Raw genomic sequence first — 23,257 nt, forward strand, 5'->3', positions numbered from 1 at the left:
GAGGCAGAATAGACATTACAAGCATCTTCCCATCCCTCCCCTCCCCCCAGGCATCTCCAAGGGAGATTTCAATTCCTGCCAAGAAAGGAAGCAGAAGATTGGGGCCAGAACCTGGTCACTGAACTTTCCTCAGAGAGAGGCGCTACTGGGTTAGAAAGATATCTATGTTCTCCCTGAAGTATTCTTAGTCTAGGGGATGTAAATTTTAGGTTTAAACTAAACTCCTGAATGTTGTTTCTTATGGGGGAAAGGGAATATGCCACGCTTTATATCCTAGGTTTGATTCCCTTTCCACCAAATACCAGTTCCATGATGAGCATACAAAGCAGAAAGCAAAGACACCCATTTATTCAAGTTGATAAAAATGGAAAACAGAGAAAGTATACACAAAAGAATATATATTGGATAACACAGTATGAAGGTGCTCTCCCATTGGGAGAGAGGTAACTTAGCAAGAGAGACGAAAGACAAAGAGAGAGAGAGAGAGAGAGAGAGAGAGAGAGAGAGAGAGAGAGAGAGAGAGAGAAAGAGAGAGAGAGAGAGAGAGAAAGACAGACACAGACACAGACAGAGAGAGACAGAGAAAGACAGAGAGACAGAGAGACAGAGAGAGACAGAGACAGAGAGAGAGAAAGACAGAGAGCCAGAGAAAGGGAAAAGAGAGACACAGAGAGAGGAAGAGAGACCGAGCTGAAGAATCTCTTCTCTTTCGCTCACCAGCTCTGCCCAGCCCTCACACAAACACAGGGCACTGATCTCTACCAATGAGGAGATAGCTCCCCAGTGAGTTCTGGACTGGTCAGTGTAGAGGGGTGGGATGCCTCTGAGATCTATTCTTGACTCTGCTCTTTTCAATAGGCAAGAAGTCTTTTCTGACCCCTCTTAATTCTAGTCCCTTCCCTATGTTGATTATCTCTAATATGTCCTATTTCTAGCTCATTTGTACATAGCTAATTTGCATATCGCCCCTTCCATTAAACTTGGAGCTCCTTTGGAAGCAAGGACTGTCTTTTTTTTTTTATCTTTCTTTGTATCCCCAGCACTTAGCACAGTGCCTGGCACATAGTAGACTGAAAACACTTTTATCAGTGACTTGGGATATAGTTATATGTGGCATGCTTTGCCAAATTTGTAGATGACACAAAGCTAGGAGGAGTAGCTAATGCTTTAGATGAAAGAATCAGGACTAAAAGATATTTTTAGTCTAGGACACATCAGGTTAAGTATGATCAATCAATCAACATGTATTTATTAAGCACCTACTATGTGCCAAGCTCGATATTAGATGCTGGAGATACAAAAACAAAGAATCAAGCAAGCCCTACTCTTAAGGAATGAAATGAAATGAGAGTAAATGCATACTTAAACAAACAAATAAATAGGTAAATGGATAGACAAGCAAATAAATCCCAGCAACGTCACAAGTACAGAATGGGAGAAGTGTCTCTAGATAATAATTTGAGTAAAAAGATTAAGGAAAAAGAAGAGGGGAAAGGGAAGGGTCCCATTGTTAGGGACAAAAAGTTTGATATGAATAAAAGGAGTGATCTGGCACTTTGCTGTGATATGAGGTCCCGTTGTTCTCTGCTCTGGCCAGACCCCACCTGGAGTTGGATTTAATTCTGGGCACCACATTTCAGAAAAGACATTGATAAACTGGAGAGCATTCAGAGACAGGTGACCAGGATGGTGAAGGAGAAGATGAGTTCTCTTGAACTTCAGTTCTCTTTAGTTTCCCAACTGAAGCAGTAAAGACTTAGAGCAGATTTGGAGTATTTCTAGGGTGGCCATGTGGAAAAGGGATTTGGCATGGTCTCAGAGGTCAGCAATGGGTAGAGCAATGGGTAGGAACTGCAGAGAAGCAGATGTTAAGGATGTTAAGGAAAAATCTTCCTGACAATGCTGCCCCAAAGAGGAATAGGCTGCCTTCTGGCCTGGTCTGGGGATTGGGACCCCAAGATCCTATCCCTAGTTCTGCCCCTGCTGTCAGTGATCTAAGTTCCATGCCTCTTCAGTGCCTCAGTTTCTCCTTTAGGTATTTTCTGAAGACTATAAGAGCAAGAGAATTTTGGGATTTGATATCTTGAGCCTAGGCTCACTTCAAGGGCAGCACAGTCTATCAAAAATTAGGAAACTGACTAGCTATGTAATTTTGGCCAAGGTGGGAGCACTTTGGGCACAAATTCTGTCGTCTATAAAATGAACGATTTGGATTAGGCAATCCAGCTCTTATCTATGATCTTGATCCTAGTCGTCCAGCCCAGAAAATCTTTCTTCTTCAATTCTCTTCAGACTTGTTCTCTCTGGGCTCTAAGATACCAAAGTGATTTTCTTAAAGCACAGTTCTAACCATGCCACTCTCCTTCTCAATAAACTCCAATAGCTCCCTATTACTTCTAGAATCAAGTCCAAACTCCTCTGTTTGCCATTTAAAACTCTTTACTCTTGGCTTCAACTTCCTTTTCCAGTCAAACAGGCCCTTTTGCTCTTCTCACACATCTCTCTATCACTTGTCTCTTTCCTTTGTACCAGCTGTCCTGTGTGCCTAGAATGGACTCCTTCCTCACCTCCACTTAGAATTTCCAGTTTCTTTCAACACTCAGCTCAAAGGTCATCTTCTCCATGAAACCTTCCCTAATCCTCCCTATAAAACACCCTTTGGCATACATCTTATTTATACCTATATATATACATGTTGTCTTTCCTGATAAGATACCTGAAGGCAGGGACTGTTTGTGTTCTATCTTTGTATCCCTGATACCTGCCACAGTTATTTGTCCTTCGTTTTGAAAAAGTTCTAGTGACATCAAAGGGTGATGTTTTGAATAAGATTGAATTGGATTTAAGTGAGGCAGAGTTGTAAAAAATTGTCAGCTTCACTCTTTCTTCCAGAGTCATTGAAGTCCGGTGACAAAAGTCAGGATGGGGATGAAGGCCTTGACATCACTGATGTCTGAGCTCTAAGAGTTGCAGAGTGCCTGCTTCAGCTGCTCTCATGGTTCTTGGAACAAGTTGTTCCCATCTGCCCATTCCACCAGGAGAAGTCTTCACATGCTTGAGGTAGATATCCCTTTAACTCAGCAGTGGGGTTTGAGGCCCATCAATTACCCTGAACCTGGTTTAGCCCAACTATTGAGACAGTTTATATGAGAGTGTGACCTCTGTGCATACTATAGCTTTTGGGAGTCACAGGTGAGAATTGGGTGGCACCTGTCATAGTGCTTGGCACATGAAAGGTCCTTAATAAATGCTTGTTGGTTATCCATTGATTAACTGAGACAAGGTTTAAGAGACAAGACTTGGGTCTTAGCCCTTCCATTCAGCTATTCCCTACATTCTTTTTTGATTCCCTACTTTCCCCAGGATTCTCTCTTGAAAGAAATGTTGAACATAGGAAAACAGTTTTCTCTGTATCCTTGTCAAGCAAGTCAGTTGACAATAACAGAGAAACAATCAAAGCTACATTTTATAAATGTAAGTTATAAATTACAAAGCTACATGCCAATGAATAGCATGGTGAATGAGAAAGAACACTGGAGTAGAAGGTCACAAGACCTGAGTTCAAGTCTCAGCTCTTCTAATTGCTATATGACCTTGGGCAAACCCACTTTACCTTACCCAGTCTTAGTTTCTTTACCTGTAAAATCAAGGTTAGGGGATTGATGATCTCTAAGGTCCCTTCTAACCTTGGATGGTCTGGTTATAAGCACAAATTCAGATAATCAGAATGACCACCCATCTAGTCCAGGGTTCTGTCTCCAGTGGAGGCAATGTGTGGGGAAGAAGTATATGTAGCTCTGCTACTTAGTATTTTTATGACTCTGAGCAAGTTAATTATCTCTCTGAGCCTTGGTTTTCCCTTTTGTAAAAACAGAGGTCTAAGGTTGACTCCAGTTTTACATCCATGACCCCTTCATGAAGTCATCTCGAAAGGTCAGGGATGGGGTCAATTTCTCAGACTTGCCTATACTCCCTCAAATGAATAGAGCTCACAGAGAGGCATTAATAGAATTAAATGGAATCCATTATGGAAAAAGATTATTTTAGAAAAGACGAGTCTTGATTTGGGTTTTGAAGGAACAAAGAGACATTGACTGGCAGAGAGGAAGCAGGGGAAGACATTTCAGGTACGAGGAATGGCAAAAATGTCTTTCCAAATGTAAATTCTTTTGACCTTAATATCTCCTGGAGATAAGCTCTGAACTGGGCTGATGTAGAGTTGGGGGACTCATAGCATCTCTTTGACATTGCCCAGTTCTGCCCTACATCTCCTTGCCTACTAGCGAACCATATGGGGAAATGTGGCAGGCTTCAGATGCCCTGAAAGAATTAAAGGGATCCCTCACTTCGAGACTGAACTGGAAGATCATATCAGGACAGACACACAGACAACAAGCACAGCAAGATGAGCAGAATCATGAGGCCAAAAAAGAGGATATAGGTTTTATCCTCCCAGGATTCTATGGCTTAGGGGTCCATCAATCTACTGCCCTCCTAGCCAAATCATCGAGGAATGGCCAACTGGAGAATGTAGGATTTAAAAGCTGGAAGGGAACTTAGAGAAAATTAAGTGTGATCCTTTCATTTTCTAGATAAAAAATCATGTCAGAAGAGGTAAATGTTTTGCTCCAGGTCACATAGCAAGTAGATAGACTGGATTGGAAAGCTCTTCTCTCCAAACATTGCCTTCTTGCTTGGCACCAGGACTTCTGGGTCCTGTTCACAGTTCTATTTGGAAGAATTGTGTGGTATTCTGAGAATCAAAGGAAAGTCCTTGTGTGAGCCAGTTTTTCCTAGACTGGGTCTGCCTTATACCTTTAAAAATTATAGAAAAGAGGAAGTCTGCACCCCTCTCTGACCTCTCATGACATCTCCGTCTATATTCTTTACTACTCTTGAGGGTCTCTGTTGTTAGTTATCCAGACAGTCAACGAACATTTATTAAGCACCTATTATGTGCCAGGAGCTTATATGTGCTATGCAAGGGGTATAAAGAGAAAGATAGTCTCTGTCCTCAAGGACAATCTAATGGAATATAATGGAAAAAGACAAAACAGAAAAGGAAGATGAAACGGGAAATGGGAGGGAAAGACACCTGGCCCAGGAGAATAATGGAAAGGTCCAAAAAAGTGCAGGTGGGAAATGAAAAGATGATTGACTTGGCGACGCTCCTGAAATGGAAGCTCTAAGAGGAACTATCTTTTCCACCCCAATGGCACAGAATATTGATGAGTTCCAGGACTAATGAGATTGTGCAGGATGAAGAGGCCCCCTAGGCCTGATGAAAAATGTGCAAAGTGGCTAAGTGGTGTATCTGCAGTCACACAGGAGAGGTAGAATTTGAACCCATGTCCTCTGACTCCAAAAACCATTGATCTTTCCACTACATCTTGTAACATCTTTGGTTGTCTGTTCCTCAAGTACTATCTTCTAAGTGAAATCTTTCCTGATTCCCTCCAGCTGCTAGTGCCTATACACATTGTCCCCCTGGAAGAATATAAGCTCCTTGGGGGCAAGGACTATTTCATCTTTGTTTTGCATCCATCCCCAGCACCTAGCACAGGGTCTGGTACATAGTAAGTGCTTAATAAGTTTTTGCTGATTGATTTATTTTTAGAATTAGGTTGTAATATCTTTATTTGACCAGAACAAACTTGTTGTGATCTGAGTTCATTTACCTGCTGTTCTATTTGGCTGTCAACTCTCTGTCTCTTTCTTTGGCAATGATGAGACAGATGCTTCTTCCTCGGAACAGAGAAATCCAAGTCTTGTTACCTTTGCCACTAACAAAAATGATTGAAAGGTTGGTGGCAAAGGTGTGTCATTGGCATCATTCATGTGGATGCCATTGAAGGAGCCAGAATATCTCTCCCCATTGGTGATCACACCAATTCAACCCAACACAGCTCCACCAATCACCATGAATGAGTTATTAGTATCTAACTTGGTGAAATTGGTAATTTTGTTACTCTCCAAGTCAATCTGAATAGTGTCATTCTCTTTGATCCAGATGGTGGATGGTGCGTGTGCTATGAGCCATGAACTAGAGGATACCTTTCATGCCCACAAAAGACCTTTCTCACTTTTCCTGATTTATGCTTTGCCTCCTCAGAAGGGATGCAACAGACAGCAAAGGGGCCCTTGTTGTCATATGCCAGATGGAAATGTTCTCCTCTCCTCTCTTCTCAAAGCTGATGACATCCACAGAACCAACAGGTTAGGTCATGTCTGTGAAGACCTTGCCATCCATCCTAATGAACCACTGCACACAGATCTCTTAAACCTGGTCAGATTTCAGAGGAAGAAAATGTGCTCCCCATCAATTATCATGATCTGTGCTTGTGTTATATTCTCTTACTGGATTATAAGGTGCACAACAGCCAGGATAGACTTCTCTAAATGTTGGATATCTCTGTCAAACACATGCTCAACACACAACAGATTTTTATTTTGGTCTGACTAGTGATGCCACTATAGAAACTCCCAGTGAGGAAGCTTCCTTTAGTAGTGCTACACTGTAACGACTCTGAAATCTGTTGTTGTTTGTCCTTTGTTCTTGACACCAGGGAGGTGATGCCATGACATGAAAGTGAATTGGATTTAAGTGAGGTAGGGCTGTGCAAAGACACCAGCCTCACTATCTCCTCCAGAGCCATCTGGGTCCAGTGGTGAGATAGAGATCAGAACAACTGGAGATGGCCCCAGATACAGTGGGAGACCTTGGCTTTTTTAAGCTAAGGTCTTTAAAAGGTCTCAGTCTGACTGAGGCAAAGTCCATTCAGTAATTAAGGATAAATAAGAAATGAGGCAGAGAATGGCCTCTTTACCTAGTTGGAAGGAAGGAAGAAAGGAAGGAAGGAAGGAAGGAAGAAGGAAGGAAGGAAGGAAGGAAGGGAGAGAGGAAGGAAGAAAGAAAGAAAGAAAGTGAGAAAGAAAGAAAGAAAAAAGGAAAGAAAGGCCAATCTGGGAGCGGAAGACAAAGAAGAAACAATTGCTATTTGCATTCACTCTGAGCCAATCAGGGTCCAAGAGAAGAAAGGAAGAGTATCAGGAAAAGTTGTCTTAAAGAATGGCTGGGGATGTGCAGAAGTCAGGTGACTTCCCAGGGCCACACAGCAAATATAAGACCGAGGTAAAACTTGAATCCAGGTCTCCTTGAATATGAAACCAGCTTTCTTTCCAAAATGCTTGCACATACAAGAATTACTTAATGTTTGTTAAGCAATCGTAATAGCTAGTGTTTATATAGTGCTGATCATGGGCCAGGCACTGTGGTAAGCAGTTTACCATTGGATCTTATTGGATCCTCACAAAAACCCCGAGAGGTATCCCATTAAGTGTCTGGAGCTGGATTTGAACTTAGGTCTTCCTGACTTATCTACTGCTCCCACACAGCTGCCAATAACACTGGGTGAGTATAAAGATATGAATGATTGGGTAAGTCATGAGGGGGAATTCCTTTCAGCAGAACTATTTCCTTTTATTTCGTTTTCCTTCTAATTCCCTCTGGGCCTCCAACCCCCAGCTGAGGTGATTTTAACCTGGTAAAGGGGAAAGAAGGGGAGAGATTGCAGAGGAGATGAAAGAGGAAGGAAACCCAGATGAGATGAAGGAGTCAGTGTGCAGAAGGAGACATGTATATTTGGACATAGCAAGTGAGGAAATTTGTCTTGCTTGATTATGCATATTTATTACAAGTATTTTGTTTTTCTCTCCCCTCCTTCCGCATGAGTTGGGGGGAAGAAATGAATTTGTGTTAATTAACAAAATAAAAATCTCATCTAAAAGAGAAGGAAGGGGAGGGAAGAGGAGGAGGGAATAGAGGAGGAGAGAGTAGAGGAGGAGGGAGTAGAGGGAAGGAAAGAGAGGAGTGATGAGTGTGAGAAAGGCGCCTATAGGCATAGATGCCCTTAGGCTAGCTAAATCTTGGACAGTTCTCCAGTTTTGCCACAAGGTTGTGCTGTGACCCTGTGCTTAATTTCCTAGGGAAGGGTGGAAGGAGGAAGGGGATGGGTTGGAGTGGGGGATCCTTGACTGCCCTTAACTGCCCTAGTTACCAACTGAACTCATGTAAGGCTTACTAGATGCTGGGAGCCCACCACAATCTCACCATATCATCTCTTACACTCTGGGGGGATGGGGAGGTGGGGTGAATTCCTTACATTTTGCCAAGTTCTTTACTCCTACCTTCCTAGGGCAGGAAGCCAAGTGCCTCAGTTTCCCCAGGCATGCTACTTTTTATTCTCAGAACACCTGAGATCATGTCATGTGTCTGTCCATCTCACCTTCAGTGACCCCAGGAGCTATTCCCAAGGGGGAAATCTTTAGAGATACTCCTTGAGTTCAACCGCTCCCATTCCAAGCCTGTTGGAAAGTGAGTTAAGCGGAAACAAATGTTCCCTGGCTCCCAACCCAACCCAGCCCTGGTGGGTGGCCCCTCCCTCCCTTCTCTGCTAGTCCTTTTCCTCAGCCCCTGCCCCACTTTCCCTTTGCCCCCATTCCCCTCCCTCCTCTTTCAGTGCCTTGTCTTTGAGACTCTAGCTAGGTAAAGATGAGAGAGGGATCAAGAGGTTGTGGACAATGTGTTTTCTAAGAGATTCCAAAGACTTCAGTGGGAAGAATGATTATAGCTAACACTTAGGTAGCACTTTAAGGTTTGAAAAGTCTTTTACAAATATTTCATTTGAGCCTAATACCAACCCTGGGAATTGTGGTATAATTATTCCCATTTTATAGATGAGGACACTGAGGAAGCCAGAGGTTAAGTGACTTGCCTAGATTGTACATCCTGGAAGCGGTTTAAGAGCAAACCCTAATGTATTATCATCCCAACCTTTTTGAATTTTCCAGCCCTTTTCACAGAGAGACCCAGACTTATTAATCAGGGATAAAATTATGGGCAGGTGTGGGAACCTGGGTATCAAGAATGAATTTCCATTCTTGCTTGGTGGAGTCATATTCTGGGGACTTTGGTGGGTTGGACCTAAGTTGTGCACGGACAATAAGCTAGAAGAGATAGTAGCTGTGATGGAGAAGGGTGAAGAAGTGAAAACTCTCTCTCTCTCTCTCTCTCTCTCTCTCTCTCTCTCTCTGGGGATTAGGCCCCTCCCCCCTCATTCCCTTGGGATCTAGAGACCTAGGATCCCTTCAGAATTCCCAAGCACTGTCCCACAGTAAAGAGTTAGAGCCAGTCACAGGATGGGAAGAAAGGGAGGGAGGAACAGAGGGGGAATATTGCAAGGAGAAGGGTCACAGGCCCAAATTCCCAGGCTCTGGCTGCCTTAGGGATTCTGGGAAATCGAGACAGACACAGGCAGAAACAGCAAACAGAAAACTGAAGAATTATGGAGACGTGGAGACAAGGACAGAGAAGTAAGAAAAGGAATGGAGGAGGGAAAAAGAATAAGAACAGAGAAGAGAGCTCTCTAGAGAGTGAGCCTGAGGGCTTTGCTTTCCGCCTGGAGCAATCCTGATGTTATCTCACTCCTGCCTGTTGGCTGCTTTCCCTGAACTGCCTCTCCTCTCCTGCCCTGCTGTCCATTCTCTGTCCTTCCTGCTGCCCTTTCCTATCCACCCCTCTTCCAAGGAAGAATGAACAGGTTCCCAGGGCTCAAGGCAAAGAGTAGGAATTGGACTCCTGAGGAAAAGACTCTATGGGATCCTGGAGCAAGGGAGTGGGGTATAAAAAAGAGACCTGGGCTAGTCTGTCCAAAGTTCCCTTCTCAGCCATTTTGTTCCACACTTGCTCCAGTCCTTCCCTTACTCCAGCTTCTGAGAATCTGCCCATGTGGTCAAGGGTGTGAGTGTTTATCTCTGTGTGACCCACTCCCATCTGTCCATGAATATTCAACTCCATTTGATAAATGTTGATTAAATTCATATTCTGTACAAGGCATCCCTTAAGGCTTCCTCTGATGCCCCATGCTGGAATGGAGATGACCCTGCATTCCTGAAGGTGATGCTAGCCCAGTACAGGCTCTGCTAGGTCCTGCCAAGCTACAAAACTTCACAGATGGATCTGGTGACAGACTGTCACTCAAGAACCAGACTCTCTAAGTTTAGAGAGGTACATCACCGAGAAGTGATGAAATTTTTTGGCCACTGCAACACATGAAACCATCTACTGGGGTTTGGAGGACTTTCAGTCTGAGTCAGTGAAGGGAGCACCCACACTGAGGAAATTTTTTTCTTTTTTTAAACATTTATTTGTTTATTTTTAGTTTTCAATATTCATTTTTTTTAAATTTTGAGGTCTAAGTTTTTTCTTCTTCCCTCCCTTCCCTCTTCCCCAAGACGGCATGAAATCTGATACAGGCTATACATGTATAATCATATGAACATATTTCCGCATTAGTCATGTTAGGAAAGAAGAATCAGAACAAAAGGGAAAAACCATGAGAAAGAAAAATAGTATGTTTCAATCTGCATTCAGACTCCACAGTTCTTTTTTGGGCTATGGATAGCATTTTCCATCATGAACCTTTTGGAGTTGTCTTAGATGCTTGTATTGCTGAGAAGAGCTAAATCTATCAAAGCTGGTCATGGAAGACTGCTGTTACTGTGTACAGTGTTCTCCTGGTTCTGCTCACTTCACTCAGCATCAGTTTTTGTAAGTCTTTCCAGGTTTTTCTGAAGTCCGCCTGCTCATCATTTCTTGTGGAACAATACTATTCCATTCCATTACTATACCCCAACTTTTTCAGCCATTCCCCAATTGATGGACATCCTCTTAATTTCCAATTCTTGGTCACCACAAAAAAAGCTGCTATAAATATTTTTGTGCATGTGGATCCTTTTCACTTTTTTATGCTCTCTTTGGGATACAGACTTAGTAGTGGTATTGCTGGATCAAAGGGTATGCACAGTTTTATAGACCTTTGGGCATAGTTCCAAATTGCTCTCCAAAATGGTTGGATCAGTTCACAATTCCACCAACAATGCATTAGTGTTCCATGACAATGATAACATTTTCCTGTTTTGTCATGTTAGTCAATCTAATACATATGATGTAGTACCACTGAGGAAAATTTTTAAAAAATTCTTTAAATAGGAATTCTTAACCCAGAGTTCATGAACTTGGTTTTTAAAAATATTTTTGGTAACTATATTTCAATATAGTTGGCTTCCTGTGTAATCTTATGTATTTTATTTACTAAAAGCTTTAAAAAATAAAAATTATTTTATTAAAAAATTAAATGAATTATTCTGAGAAGTACATAGGCTTCCCTAGATGGAGAAATGACCTATAACACAGAAAATGTTAAGAACCTTATACTAGTTATTCAGTGTTAAAATGCATCCTTATCTGCCTGTCCTATCCTGCTTCTCTACCATTGTCCCCCTAAACTCCTATCTCTTTTGCTAAGGAACCACTACAGCATGTTCCAGTCACTGGGCTAAGTACTGGGAATACAGAGGTGAAAAATGACAGGCCCAGTGGGCAAGGAACTTTCATTCTATTAGGGGAATTGGGTACAGACATGAATAAGTCTAGGTTGGCTCAAATGAGATAATATATGTAAAGTGCTTTGCAAATTTTAAAACATATGAATAGTAGTTATGATTTGATGTGTTATTAATATAGCATAAGATAATCCACCTTTATATAATGCTTCAGGGCTTTCCCCATGAAAAACTTGGAAATCAGAAAGGTAGGAGAGATTCAAGAGAAGGATTACCTCTAGCTGGGAACATCGGAGAGGACAAAGTAGAAGAAATGGTACCTGAGCTAGGCCTTGAAGGAAAAAAGGATGTCAATAGGAGAGGATTGTGGGAGGTGGGGAGAGTCACAGGATCATAGCTATAGAGTTAGAAAAGACTTAGGGGCCACTGAGTTCAGACCCCTCATTTTGCAGATGAGGAACTCCTCAGGTTAAGTAGCTTGCTCAAGGTGACACAAATAGCCACTAGCAGAATTAGGAGTTTGAACCCAGGTATGGCTGTGTGTTCAGACACAGAGGATGGGTGTGTACAAATTCACAAGAGCAGAATAGTGTGCTGAGATGTGTGTTTACATGTGGGTTGGTGTCTGAGTCTGATTCTCAGGGTGAGAGTACACTAGGCTCTCCTCATGACTCTGTGGATAATTGTGTTTACAGTCTGTGGTTTTGTTTTCCTTTCCCTTTTTTGCACCTGGGTCAAAAATCTTTATGTTCCCTCCCCCCCTACCCCACTTCTCTTTCATAGTATAACTGGTTAACTGGTCCTGGATGGGAAACATTTGAACTTATCTCCCCTGAAAGAGGGTGGGGATAGGAGTGCCGGGGTTACAGACTTCGAAAGGCAAAGAAGCTCATGGTGGTGATGATGGGTGGGAAGTGATCTCCTTCAGATCAGAGACTGATTTGCCTCTCTCTTTGTATCACTAGCACCTACTACAGTGCTTGGTATATAGTAAGTGTTTAATGAATGCTTTTTCATTCACTTGTTCACTCATTGGAGGTCTGGATATCAAGGATCCTTGTCCACCCTCCAGTCAAGAGTTCCTTTCCCCATTTCACTTCCTTATCCAGGCAATATGAAGGGGAGTCAATACACTACAACAGGGGCCCTGGATAAGAGAATGAAGAGTAGAAACTTGAGTGTCCTAGGGGCTCAGGTCTAACTTCTGGAATGCAGCTGGATACCCCTGCCCCTCTGTTCTGCTCCTAGTTCTGCTCTAAAGTCTGACCCAATGTGCTGCTGGACTGCTGGTGTGTAGCAATGTGTATTTTAAAGGAAGGGGTGGGGGAGAAAGGGGCAACAGAAAAGGCCCCCTGCAGGGGAGAAGGCTTGTTGGCAGGAGCCCCAGTTTCCTGAGCTGATCCCCTTCCCTGCCACCCTCCCCCATCTTTGTTGTTCCAATAACATCATTTCTGTCCCCCCTACAGAGAGGTCTGAGAGCCAGAGAAGGAAGGAACAGGGACTGGGAGGTGGTGGTGGTGGGAAAGGTGGGGGGAACATGGTGGGGATAGGCGCAGGAGCTGAGGGTTGTTGGAGAACAGAATTATATCCAATTGAAGTTTAGTTCTTCAGATTTGGGGTACCCCGCTGCTCAGATTGAGGTAGGGCAGTCCCTGAGCCCAGGTCCCCTGACAGTAAAGACAAATATATTAAAATTCTTGTCGAGGAGAAGAATGCTGGATGGGGAGAATGTTTCATAATCTCTAATAACAGTGGTGGGTGGGGGCAGGGGGCAAGCAAGGAGAGCTCTGGACAGAGGCACCAAGCCTAAAGGCAGCCTTCTCCTTGGGCCACCGGGGATCTTCCCGTAGGGGTGCTGGCATAAGTGGAGGCTGACCCCCGACCTCTCCCATCCACCTGTGCATCTGTCTGAGTCTGCATGTTCCTTAGTTTGTTCGTGTCTGATTGTTTATCTCTCTGTATGCTCTTATGCATGTGTTGGGTTATCTCTTTCTGTGCATACTGCCCTACCACAGCAAAACATTTGTTACAAATAATTCATGTGGCTTATTTTGCATTTCATTTGGATTCCATTCATCAAATGTTAAACTACATCCCTATCTGCCTGCCCTATCCTGCCTCTCTCCCAATGCTCCCCCCCTTTCTCAGTATCCACCAGCCTCCAACTCTTTCCAAATCTGCCCCTCTCCCTTAGTATCTTCTCCACTTCTACTTCATTTCTCCTAATGTTTCCCTCAGCCCCTGTCCTTCTTTCCCCTTTGTTCTCCTGGTCCCTGCTCCTCTCCCTCCAGGGCACCCACAGCTCTTGCCCTCTGTACTTGGTGCTCCTCCCCTTCAGTGTGCCCCTAACTCCTACCATCACCCTTCCTCAGGGTCCCCCAAACTCCTACTCGATCCCTCATTTGTAAGGGAAAGAGATTAAGCATTATTAAGGAATGACCATGTGCCAGGAATTGTGCTAAGCACTTTACAAATAACTCATTTGATCCCTTGTACAATGGAGAGAGAGAGCTTGTTCTTGGAGTCAGAGGACCTGGGTTCAAATTCTGCCTCCAACACTACTGGTAAGACCTTGAGTAAATTACCTCCTTAGGCCTTAATTTCCTAATTTGTAAAATGAGAAGGTTGGGTTAGGTGGTTTCTGAGGTGCCTTCCAGCTTTGTATCTATGATTCTAGCTTTGGGACCTTAGGCAAGTCATTTAATGTTCTTGGGCTTTATGAAGGGACTGAATTGGGGAACCTCTGAGGTCCCTTCCATCTCAAGACCTATGGTGCCATGAGTTTTTTGCCTACCCCCATGAGTCCCTATTCCTGTGCCAATGTTCTCTCAGCTCTTCTCTCTTTGATATTCTCCAGAGTTCCTGCCCCACTGTCTCAGTGTCTATAACCCCCTGCCCCTTGTTCCCAATGTTCTCTCTGCCTCTTTCACCTCCTCATTCCAGCCTCTGTCCCTTTGCCCTAGATTGTCCCCTCTACCAATATCTCCCTTTCTCAATGTCCCCTCAGCCCCTGCTCCTCTTCTCCACTATCCTAGTGCTTTCCCACTTTCCCCCAAGGACCCCCCAGCCCCTCTCCCTCTGCTCCCAGTGTCTCCCCAGGTCTCTGAGTTCATAAAGGGCCTGTTCTTCTCCTCCACTGTCTTTCCTGACTCTTCAAACCCCTGGCCCTTTTCCCTCATCATCTCCCATCCCTCATCCCTTGCTCCTCTTCCTCGATGTCTAGTACCCTCCCCCCTCATTCCACAATGTCCTCAGCCCCAAGGTATCACCCTGCCCCCTACATCTCCTGGGATTGTTCCCCTCTCCATCCTTTGAGCCTATGATTTTTTGCTCTTTCCCACTCTTTTTTTTTAATGGTACTTTGGGACACAGGGCTGTGAATGCAGCCAGGCTGAATCTTTGCTTCTACCCCTGTTGTTCTATCTCCCCTTACTGTCCCCTTACTGTCCTCCACACCCTTCTGGTGTCTGACCTTTCCTCATTCTGCAGCTTTCTCTTTCGTAGCTGTATCCTATCTGCAGACTTTCCCTCCCACCTCTCCCCCTCTGGATTGATTTTCCTTTTTCACTCGATTTCCCTTTGCCCCATAGAGTTCTTTTGTCTCCCTGTCCCTAAGTCAGTGTAGGTGTCTCTGTTCGTCCCCCTCAAGCTTCCTTTTCCTTTTCCTTTCACTAAGTAAGCTGCAGAAGGCTCCTTATTCCTCCCCTCCCCCCCAGCTCTCAGCCCACCTCCTGAAGGCGAAATGAAGATTCCCTGGATCTTCCTCCCACCCATGTTGGTTAGGGTCTCTCCTTTAAGGGCTCCGAGCTACCCTGCTAGTCTCAAACAACGCTTTCCTGCCCTGAACCCCGCCCCCATCCCCAAACCCCAAGGCACCTTAGAGTTGGGGCCAGGGCGTACAGGGATTGCTGTTTCCTTCTGGAATCCTGACCTCCATCCGTCTCTCGGCACCCGTCGGGGGGCACGTTGAGGGACCCCTGCCTGCAGGGAGAGGAGGTGAGCCCTTCAGTGCCCTCCCCTGAACCTAGGTGTGATGAATGGTCCTGTCCCCCCTCCTCGCCAGTTACCGGCCCCCTCCCCACAGGGCCCTTTGATCTCTCCCAGTGGGGAGGGGGCCGGGGGCATCAAAGGCATTTTTGTGGCATTAGAGAATCAGATAAACGCCGTCTCACCTGCAGCTGGGCTCCCCCACCCCCACAACACCGCCCAGAGGCTGCCAGGGGCGGATGCCGGGTGGGAGAGGAGGTGGGAGGAGCAGGCTCAGGGAACCAGAGACCCTCTGAGGCTGAGCTGGTGCTTACCCCCACACTGCTACAGAGCGTGGGGAAAAAGAGGTTTGGTCCCCTCCTACCTCTGACGCCCACCGGCCTCCGGACGATCCACATCCCTTCCCCCTACCGAGTGAAGGCGCGAGGGAGAGCAGCAGGACATGGTCTCAATTCTCTGGCGGGAGGGTGGTCAGAGGAACTTACTTGGCCATGAGGACCATGGCACTGCTTGCCTAGAGGAAGCTGCGCATAGATCACTGGATTGGAAGCTACAAGAACTGAGTTCGAGTCCCGATTCTGTTACTTGCTATATGACTTTGGGCATCATCTCTCTGGGTGTCAGTTTCCTCGTCTGTAAAATGAGAGGATGTGTGGATTAGATTATCTCTACATTTTCTTCCAATTAAAAAACCTCTGAATCTTCTTTCCTGGGATGGATGCTTCTGCTCTGGGAGAGACTTCTGAGAGCTTTGGCTACCACAGAGATCAAAAAGTCTGTAGGTAGAGAGAGGGAGCAGATGACCTTTGTAAGGAACAGCTAGCCTCAGGAAGTCTGCGACTATAAGTTAGGCACCCCTATCCTTGTAGGCCCCCACCCCGTCTCCCCTTCTTGGCCCCTGGGGCTGCATATTCCTCTAACTCTCCCCCCCCCCCCACTCCCTCATTCCTGGGAAGTTTTCTCTCTTTACAGTCAACAAACCTGTCAAACTTCTCCCCCCCTCCCCATCTCTTCTCTCCCCTTCCCTCCCCTTCTTAGCTCTTCCCCGCCCCCCTTCCCACACAGTTTTCTCCCAAGCTCTGAGATGGGGGCAGACGGGGCAGCTCGCGGACCCAGGAGATAGCCAGCCCTTGGGGTGGCGGAGGAGGGACCTGCCCCACTGGACCGGGAATTCACCCCGGCTCCGCCCAGAGACCCCGGCTCCCCGCCCCTCTCCACCCGAAGCCCCGGGGCGCAAGGCTCTGGAGATCTCCGCCGCCGTGCTGTCGCAACTGCCACCCCCCCACTCTTCCCCTGCCCCTCTCTCCCGCCCCCGCCCCGGCCCCCCTCTCCTCCCACCCCCGCCCCCGGCTCTGATTTCGTCTCCGGAGTTCTGGAGCAGGCAGAAGCTCTGGCTCGCCCCGTCCCTCCGCCTCTGCCTCTCCCTTTTCTCCCGGGATGGGGTTGGGAGTTGTAGCCGCTGCCGCCAGGCTGCCCTAGGGCTGCCCCTGAAAGCTCGGGATCCCCTCTCCCCAGCTTCACAATCTCGTCCTCCGGCTTCTACCTCTCCTGCCCCTCCCCAAAAGCCAGACCCCAGCCGTCGAGATGCTACGGCCAGCTCCGACTCGCCTGGGACTTGTCCTTCTTTTGCTCTGTCCCGCCGACGTGGGCGGGCTCTGGTGGTGAGTGCTGAGAGGGATAGAGCTGCGTGGGTCCGGTGGAGCGCAAGGGTCGGAGGCAAGGGGACTGGGAAGCCAGGCTAGATGCGCAGACAGGGACTGGAGGGTGGGGCTGGGACTGGGGGGCTCTGGGGAGAGGGATAGGGAGTGGGGAAACACTGGAAGAGAGGGGTAGGCGTGGGGGTGAGGAATCATATATGGTTGGGGTTGCCCAGTCCTTTGCCGAATCCTTTCTCATCTCCCTAGCTCTCTAGTGCCTAGTGCCTCAGTTACCCAGGCTCCGTGTCTCAGCAAAGATAGAGGGATGAACTACAGGCGAGGGAGGAGGAAACGGCAGGGGAGAGAAACTAGGGGAAAATAGAGATGGGAACGATTAGAACCGTAGGCACATTCTACAGCAATTGTGAATGAGCTGCTAGGTAGCTGTCATGTTGCTTCATGTATGTTTTATATGCTCTACTAAATTGAAAGTTCCTCCAGGGCAGAGACCAGGTTTCACTTCTTTCATATTTCTATTCCCCTTCTTCCCCTGCCCTCCCTCCTTTACATTACTACCTTCTTATCCTCCTCCCTCCAACATTTAGTCCAAAGTTCCAGTCCGGTTGGGGCTCAAGAAATGATACGCGAGGAAGCCATCAGAGAAAAAGAGTAAGGTGCTGGTGGAATGATTTCAGAACAGATAGAACTAAAGAGGCCAGGAGCGGGCTGGGGAAGGAGCACCTTTTTGGAAAGAGGTGAAGAGGAGGAGTTTGGAAAAGGAGGGAGAAGGGGTGGGCATGAAAGGAAGCCTAGGAGGTAGCAAGCAAGATTCATTCATGCATTCATTCAACAAACATTTGTTACTATTATTAAGTGTGCAGAGCACTATGCTAGGTGTTGAGGGACATGCAAAGCTTATGTAAGACTGACCTTTTGGAGTCAAGTAGGGAGATGAGACATAAATAGAGATAGCTGTATACCTGCTAAGTGTGTAGTGAGGTTTAAAACCAAGGACCACATGTGAGGTCAAATGGAAGAGCCTTCTAATATAGTGTCTTTGATGTCCCACTCTGGAAGGGGAAAGAATGGACTTATCATTTCATCTGCTTCCCTTAGACTATAAAAGACTACACGTTGGTGGGGAGGGAAAGCCACAGGAGGAATACAGGATAAAAAATTTGGAGCTTCAAGAGATCTAATAGGCTATCTAGTACAAACCTCTCATTTTAGAGATCGAAAAATTGGTATCCAGAAAGGTTTAATAATTACTCTGTGGTCAGACAGATATGACAAAGGTAAGACTTGAACCCAAAGTCCCCACACTCAAAATTCAGTGTTCTTACTGACTTCCAATATTAAAAAAAAATTCCCAGAATATGAACTTAAACAAGTTATAAAGGCATTGATAAAGGGAGGTGAAAATCCTTGTCCAGATGGATTTATAGTTAAATACTATCAAATATTTGATGAACAAGTAATAACTGTGTTACATAAATTATTCCCAGTAATTAAGAAAGAACTATTAAATTCCTTTTTATGAGACAAAAATAGTTCTAATCCCTGAACCTGGAAAGGATAAAGCAGAAAAAGAGAACTGGGAACACAGCATGGCTCAGTGGATATGCCTTGGGATCAGAAAGATCCAAATTCAAATTCTACCTTGGACACATACTGGCTATGTGACCTTAGGCAGATGACTTAACCATTGTTCTCTTAAACAGTTCTCTAAGAACAGATGCTGATTTGCACTGACAAAAGGAGTTCCTCACTAGAAACATCTTACATAATGAAATCACAGGTCTGGTTAAAAAAGAAAAGGAAAAAAAATAGCCCTGGGGACCTGGGTTAAACTACTGCTTGTGATGGTTACTCCTTGCATGACCTTGAGCAACTTGCTTAACCTCTCTGGGCCTCAGTTTCCTCATCTGCAAAATGAAGTTGGAATAGGTGGTTTCTATTATCTCTTTTGGCTCTTTATCTATGATCTTGTGACCGATGTTTTTTAATAAATATTGATGCAAAAAATGTTAAATAAAAATCCAAGCCAAAAAAAAAAAAAACTACATATAAACATACATATAACTATATTGGCTATGACCAAGGGTTTCCCCTGGTTCTTTCTGCTTTCCTGGTAACTCAAAGAAGACAAACCAGTCAGGAAAAGAATTCAGACCATGACCTAGAAAAAAAGGCATATGATTTAGAATCAGAAAATTAAAATCCTGACTTTTGTCCTAAATTAAAATCCTGACTTTGATACATACCTGTGTGACCTTGGGCAAAACTTAGCCTCTCTGGCCCTTAGTTAACTTATATTTAAAATGAGGAAAAGTCTGGTCACTAGATAATCTAAGGTCTATACTAGTTTTAACTTCTGTGATCCTGGACTTCTGGGTTTCCTTCCTTATAGCCTCTTACCACTTCCAGTTTGAGATCGAGGCAAAGCTAAGGGCCAGGGCCATTCCCAGACCAGGGAGCATTGTGCCAAATGAACAATCCCAAACTTGCTGGGATTCAGGAAGGCTAATGAGGTTAGACTGGGTAATACGAGGTTTGGAGAGATAATCTCTAGGGTTCCTTCTAGCAAAAAATATTGCATGTTCTAATGTTCTGTGTTCCACATAGCTCCAAAATTCTGTATTCTGTGTTCTGACAGTCTATGTTTTGTGGATTAAGCGCTTTCTAGGTCTTTAACAGTCTGTGCTTTGCTTTTTACAATCTATGTTCTGAGGCCTTTGCCAGCTTTGACATTCTAAGAGTAAATCCAGGCCTAGGTTGTATTTCCCATCTTATCGCTGGCTTATTCTTGGGATAGCTCAGACAGTCAGAAGGAAGCTTTTATTTCCAGAGCTTGGGGTTCATCGTCTCATCCTGCGGAGAAGGCTGAGGGATCAGAGGTCCTGCATCTGGTAGGAGTTATGACAAGGACATCTCTAATGTTCAAGAGGGTTTTTCTTAGGTGGAAAAAGAAGAATCTGTGAATGGCTCAGCGAATTGTGAGAGGGGTGTCTACAGAGGGACATGGTCACTAGGTCCCCACACTAGGAACTCTCATTCATGTGCAGACCATGGGGTTATTGGTTGGAATGGGATTCTCTTTGACCCTCCCATCCTCCACCTTGATGGTTTGGGCTGGAGAAAAGGGCAGATCCTCCTTTGGAAGAGGAGGCTGCAATGCCTGAAGTGAGAACTCTGGGCTGTATGACACCACAGAGTACTCCCTTTGGTGTCGCCTGGGGTTAAATTAAGAAAGTCTCAGAGGCTCAGAGTGGGGAACATTTGTAGAGTGCTGTAAGGGTCACAAAGCCATTTCTTTACGATGATTTTGGGAAGTAGGTAGTTCAAGTATTGTTACTCGTATTTTGCAAATGAGGAAACCCATGCAACCCACTTGATCAGGGCATAGTTGGTTGTGTCAGAATAGGGACCAAAACTTAGGTTTTCTGGCCTTTTGGCTCTTTTCACTGCACTGAGCTTCCTAGATGGTGCTTTGTCTCTATTCCAAGCTCAGCCAGGGACTGTGCCTCAGTTTCCCCCAACTTGACCTGCTCAGGATCTCCAAAGGCTAGGCAGGGTATGGTGTTATAAATTTAAAATCCAGTTCCCCAAGAAAAATCTTGCAAAGGGACCTCTCCCTCCACCTCTTTATAGGGTATGGTTATTCATTTAGTGGAAAGGATACAGGAGTGGGAAGCAGGCCTGTGGAAGGGAGGAAATGTGGTCATGTGGAGGGCAGAGGGCCCTTTGCAATCTCCTGCTTAGGGGAGCAGAGCTGAGTCTAGGTAGTCTTATCCCTGAATGCCTAGAAAGCTGGAAGAGTGGGGGAGTGGGAGATGACTGGGAGAAAGGGATGTGGGGGAGGGTGGGATGAGGTAGGACAAGGAGGCAGGTGTGGGGAGAACAGAGAAACCTTCACAGCTGCAGCTGCAGGGAGAGGAATGGTGAGGACAGAGGGGCTGTAGTGATAAGGGGATGGGGCTAGGGAACTCAGACACTCCTCAGGAAAAGAGAGATCGGAGAGAAATTGCTTCCCCTCCTCCCTCTCCTTCCCCTGTATAGCATCTCTCTCTCTCTCTCTCTCTCTCTCTCTCTCTCTCTCTCTCTGTCACTGTCTCTGTCTCTCTCTCCCTCCTCCATCCTTTCTCCTCTGTGTTCTCTCTCTCCACCTCCCCCTTCCTGTCTCTCTGCTTTCTCTCCCCACTCTCTCTGTTATCTCTCTGTCTCTCTGTCTCTCTCTCTCTCTCTCTGTCTCTTTCTGTGTCTCTCTCTCCGTGTCTCTCTCCCCCACTCCTTGTTTATCTGTCTTTTCATTCCTTTGGTGACAGCCAGGCCTCCCTTTCTCTCTGTTAACTGTCCTGCTTCAGTATCCTACACCCTTTCCCTTCAAGATCATTGCTAAGTTGGGCAATGGCCTCAGTGGCACTTGATGTTCCAAAATATATTTGATGTGACCCCCTGGAGGTCCCAGGGTGATGAAGTACCTCTCTAAACCACAAGCAGAATACATTTCTGTTGTCTGTTCCTCCCTTCAGCAAGGCATTTGTCAGTTTGACTTAGCAAGAGAGCCCCAGACCTAGAGTGGTCTCCTGCTTCACGGATTCTTTTGAGTTTGGGTTGCACTGGAACAAGGAGTGGAGAAAGAAAGTGAAAGTTCCCTTAAAAATCTAGAATGAAATGAACTTCTTGACCTGGGATTTACTTGTCTGGGGTTTGGTGGAAAGAAGTAGTCTAAGGAAACAGGTTTGGCTCTAGGGTCAGCTCTGGGGCTCTGGCCCCACTGATGGCCTCCTGTGGGAGGCCTCAGGGCAGATTCTCAGCCTGACCTCCAACCACCTTCTTTCCCACCCAGCTCCCCCAGTTGTGTGATTCAGCCTCAAGGACTGTCTGTCTTTCTCCTCTGTAACTATATCTCTGTGAATCTGAGAATCACAAATTCTGGGAGTCAGGCTGGGCCATCTAGGGGTCATTTTGTCTAGCCCAGACACCTCTCCTGCCCTGCTGAGAGAGAGCTATCCTTAAGAACCAGGTGCCTTGAATTCCAATCACATCCTCCAAAGTCTCTAAATGCTCTGCCATCTTTGCTAAATGCTTTCTAAGGTCTCATTTTGACTGCTCCCCTTGTTTCCTTAAGCATGAATGATGAACTTCATTGTTACCTTCCAATGGAAAAGAAAATAGCTTATCCTATAGAATGACCAAACTTGTTTTCCCCCCTTTCCTTCCTGGCTTCTTTCCTTCCTTCCTCTTTGTTTCCTTCCTGTTTCTCTGATATGCACTAGCCTTCCTCCTATGCCCCTAGAAGAAACACAGCAACAGCCTCAGTTCCCTTCCCCCATCCTCTTCCTCCTCAATTCTCTTGGAAGAAAAAAAAATCTGAACGAGAAATACAGACGAGGAAAGAGCTCATCTCTGGCCTTCCAGGGAGGCATGGATAGAACCCAGGCATCCTTGTTCTCTCCTCCCCCTCCTTTGGTCATGCCCCTAGTTTTTCTCGAGCTTGACCAGGCCTGGTCATCCCTTTCTTATACTGTCCTAGTTTGGGGCCCCTGGCACAGCATGGGCAGCACTGGTGTTAGCCCCACCCAGCCTGGGTGGTGATAGTGGGGATGGTGGGGGAGGTGGCCATCCTCCCCCCCCTTCCCTGCATTGCCTTGGCAGCTTCTCAAGGAGGGAGACAATGGGGCTGTGAGCAGGAAAGGGCAGGGTCGGGAGGGGGCAGCCAGAGCCTGGCCAGAGCTCACCCTATGCCCACTAGAGTCCTGGCACTGTGACATTGCTAGAGGGAATGGACTGAGCCCCCTCTCATGCTCCCCCAATCCTTATCCAAAGAAGTTGTGGAGATGACTGTGGGGGGAAGGAGGGGTAGATCAGGAGAAGGCCCTAGGGTGACAGGAAACACCAGGGCCCAGTCAGGGGGATTCCAGAGTATGAATATTAACTGAAAACTTTGACTGGGTCTGAGGGGGCACTCAGGGGACATGGCCAGGCTGGATGAAGGGCTCACATGGGGGGCAAAAAAGGGGGAATGCACATTTCTTGTGTCCTCCGAGAACACGTGTTTATGCCCCAAAGTTTGGGTCTCATTTTCCACAGATACTGGAGGAGTTGGGACTGGGAGGGGTTCTTGTCAGTAAACCTCCCACCCCAACCAAGAATTACGTGGGTAAGAGGAGGTGAGGGGGGGGGGAGAGAGAGAGAGAGAGAGAGAGAGAGAGAGAAGGGGAGAGGGA

General features: G+C 46.0%; 1 protein-coding gene across 1 annotated transcript in view; it reads left to right on the forward strand.

Annotated features, from left to right (window-relative positions):
• The first annotated feature begins 16,598 nt into the window (after positions 1-16,598).
• Positions 16,599-23,257, forward strand: part of WNT6 (Wnt family member 6) — a 28,480-nt gene continuing 21,821 nt past the window's right edge. Inside the window, exon 1 of the mRNA XM_072617816.1 lies at positions 16,599-17,051. Within this exon, the coding sequence (XP_072473917.1) occupies positions 16,975-17,051 (77 nt within the window). The 5' untranslated portion in view covers positions 16,599-16,974. The remainder of the gene's footprint in view (positions 17,052-23,257) is intronic.

This window comes from Notamacropus eugenii, chromosome 6 (assembly GCF_028372415.1).
Source record: "Notamacropus eugenii isolate mMacEug1 chromosome 6, mMacEug1.pri_v2, whole genome shotgun sequence".
NCBI lineage: Eukaryota > Metazoa > Chordata > Mammalia > Diprotodontia > Macropodidae > Notamacropus > Notamacropus eugenii.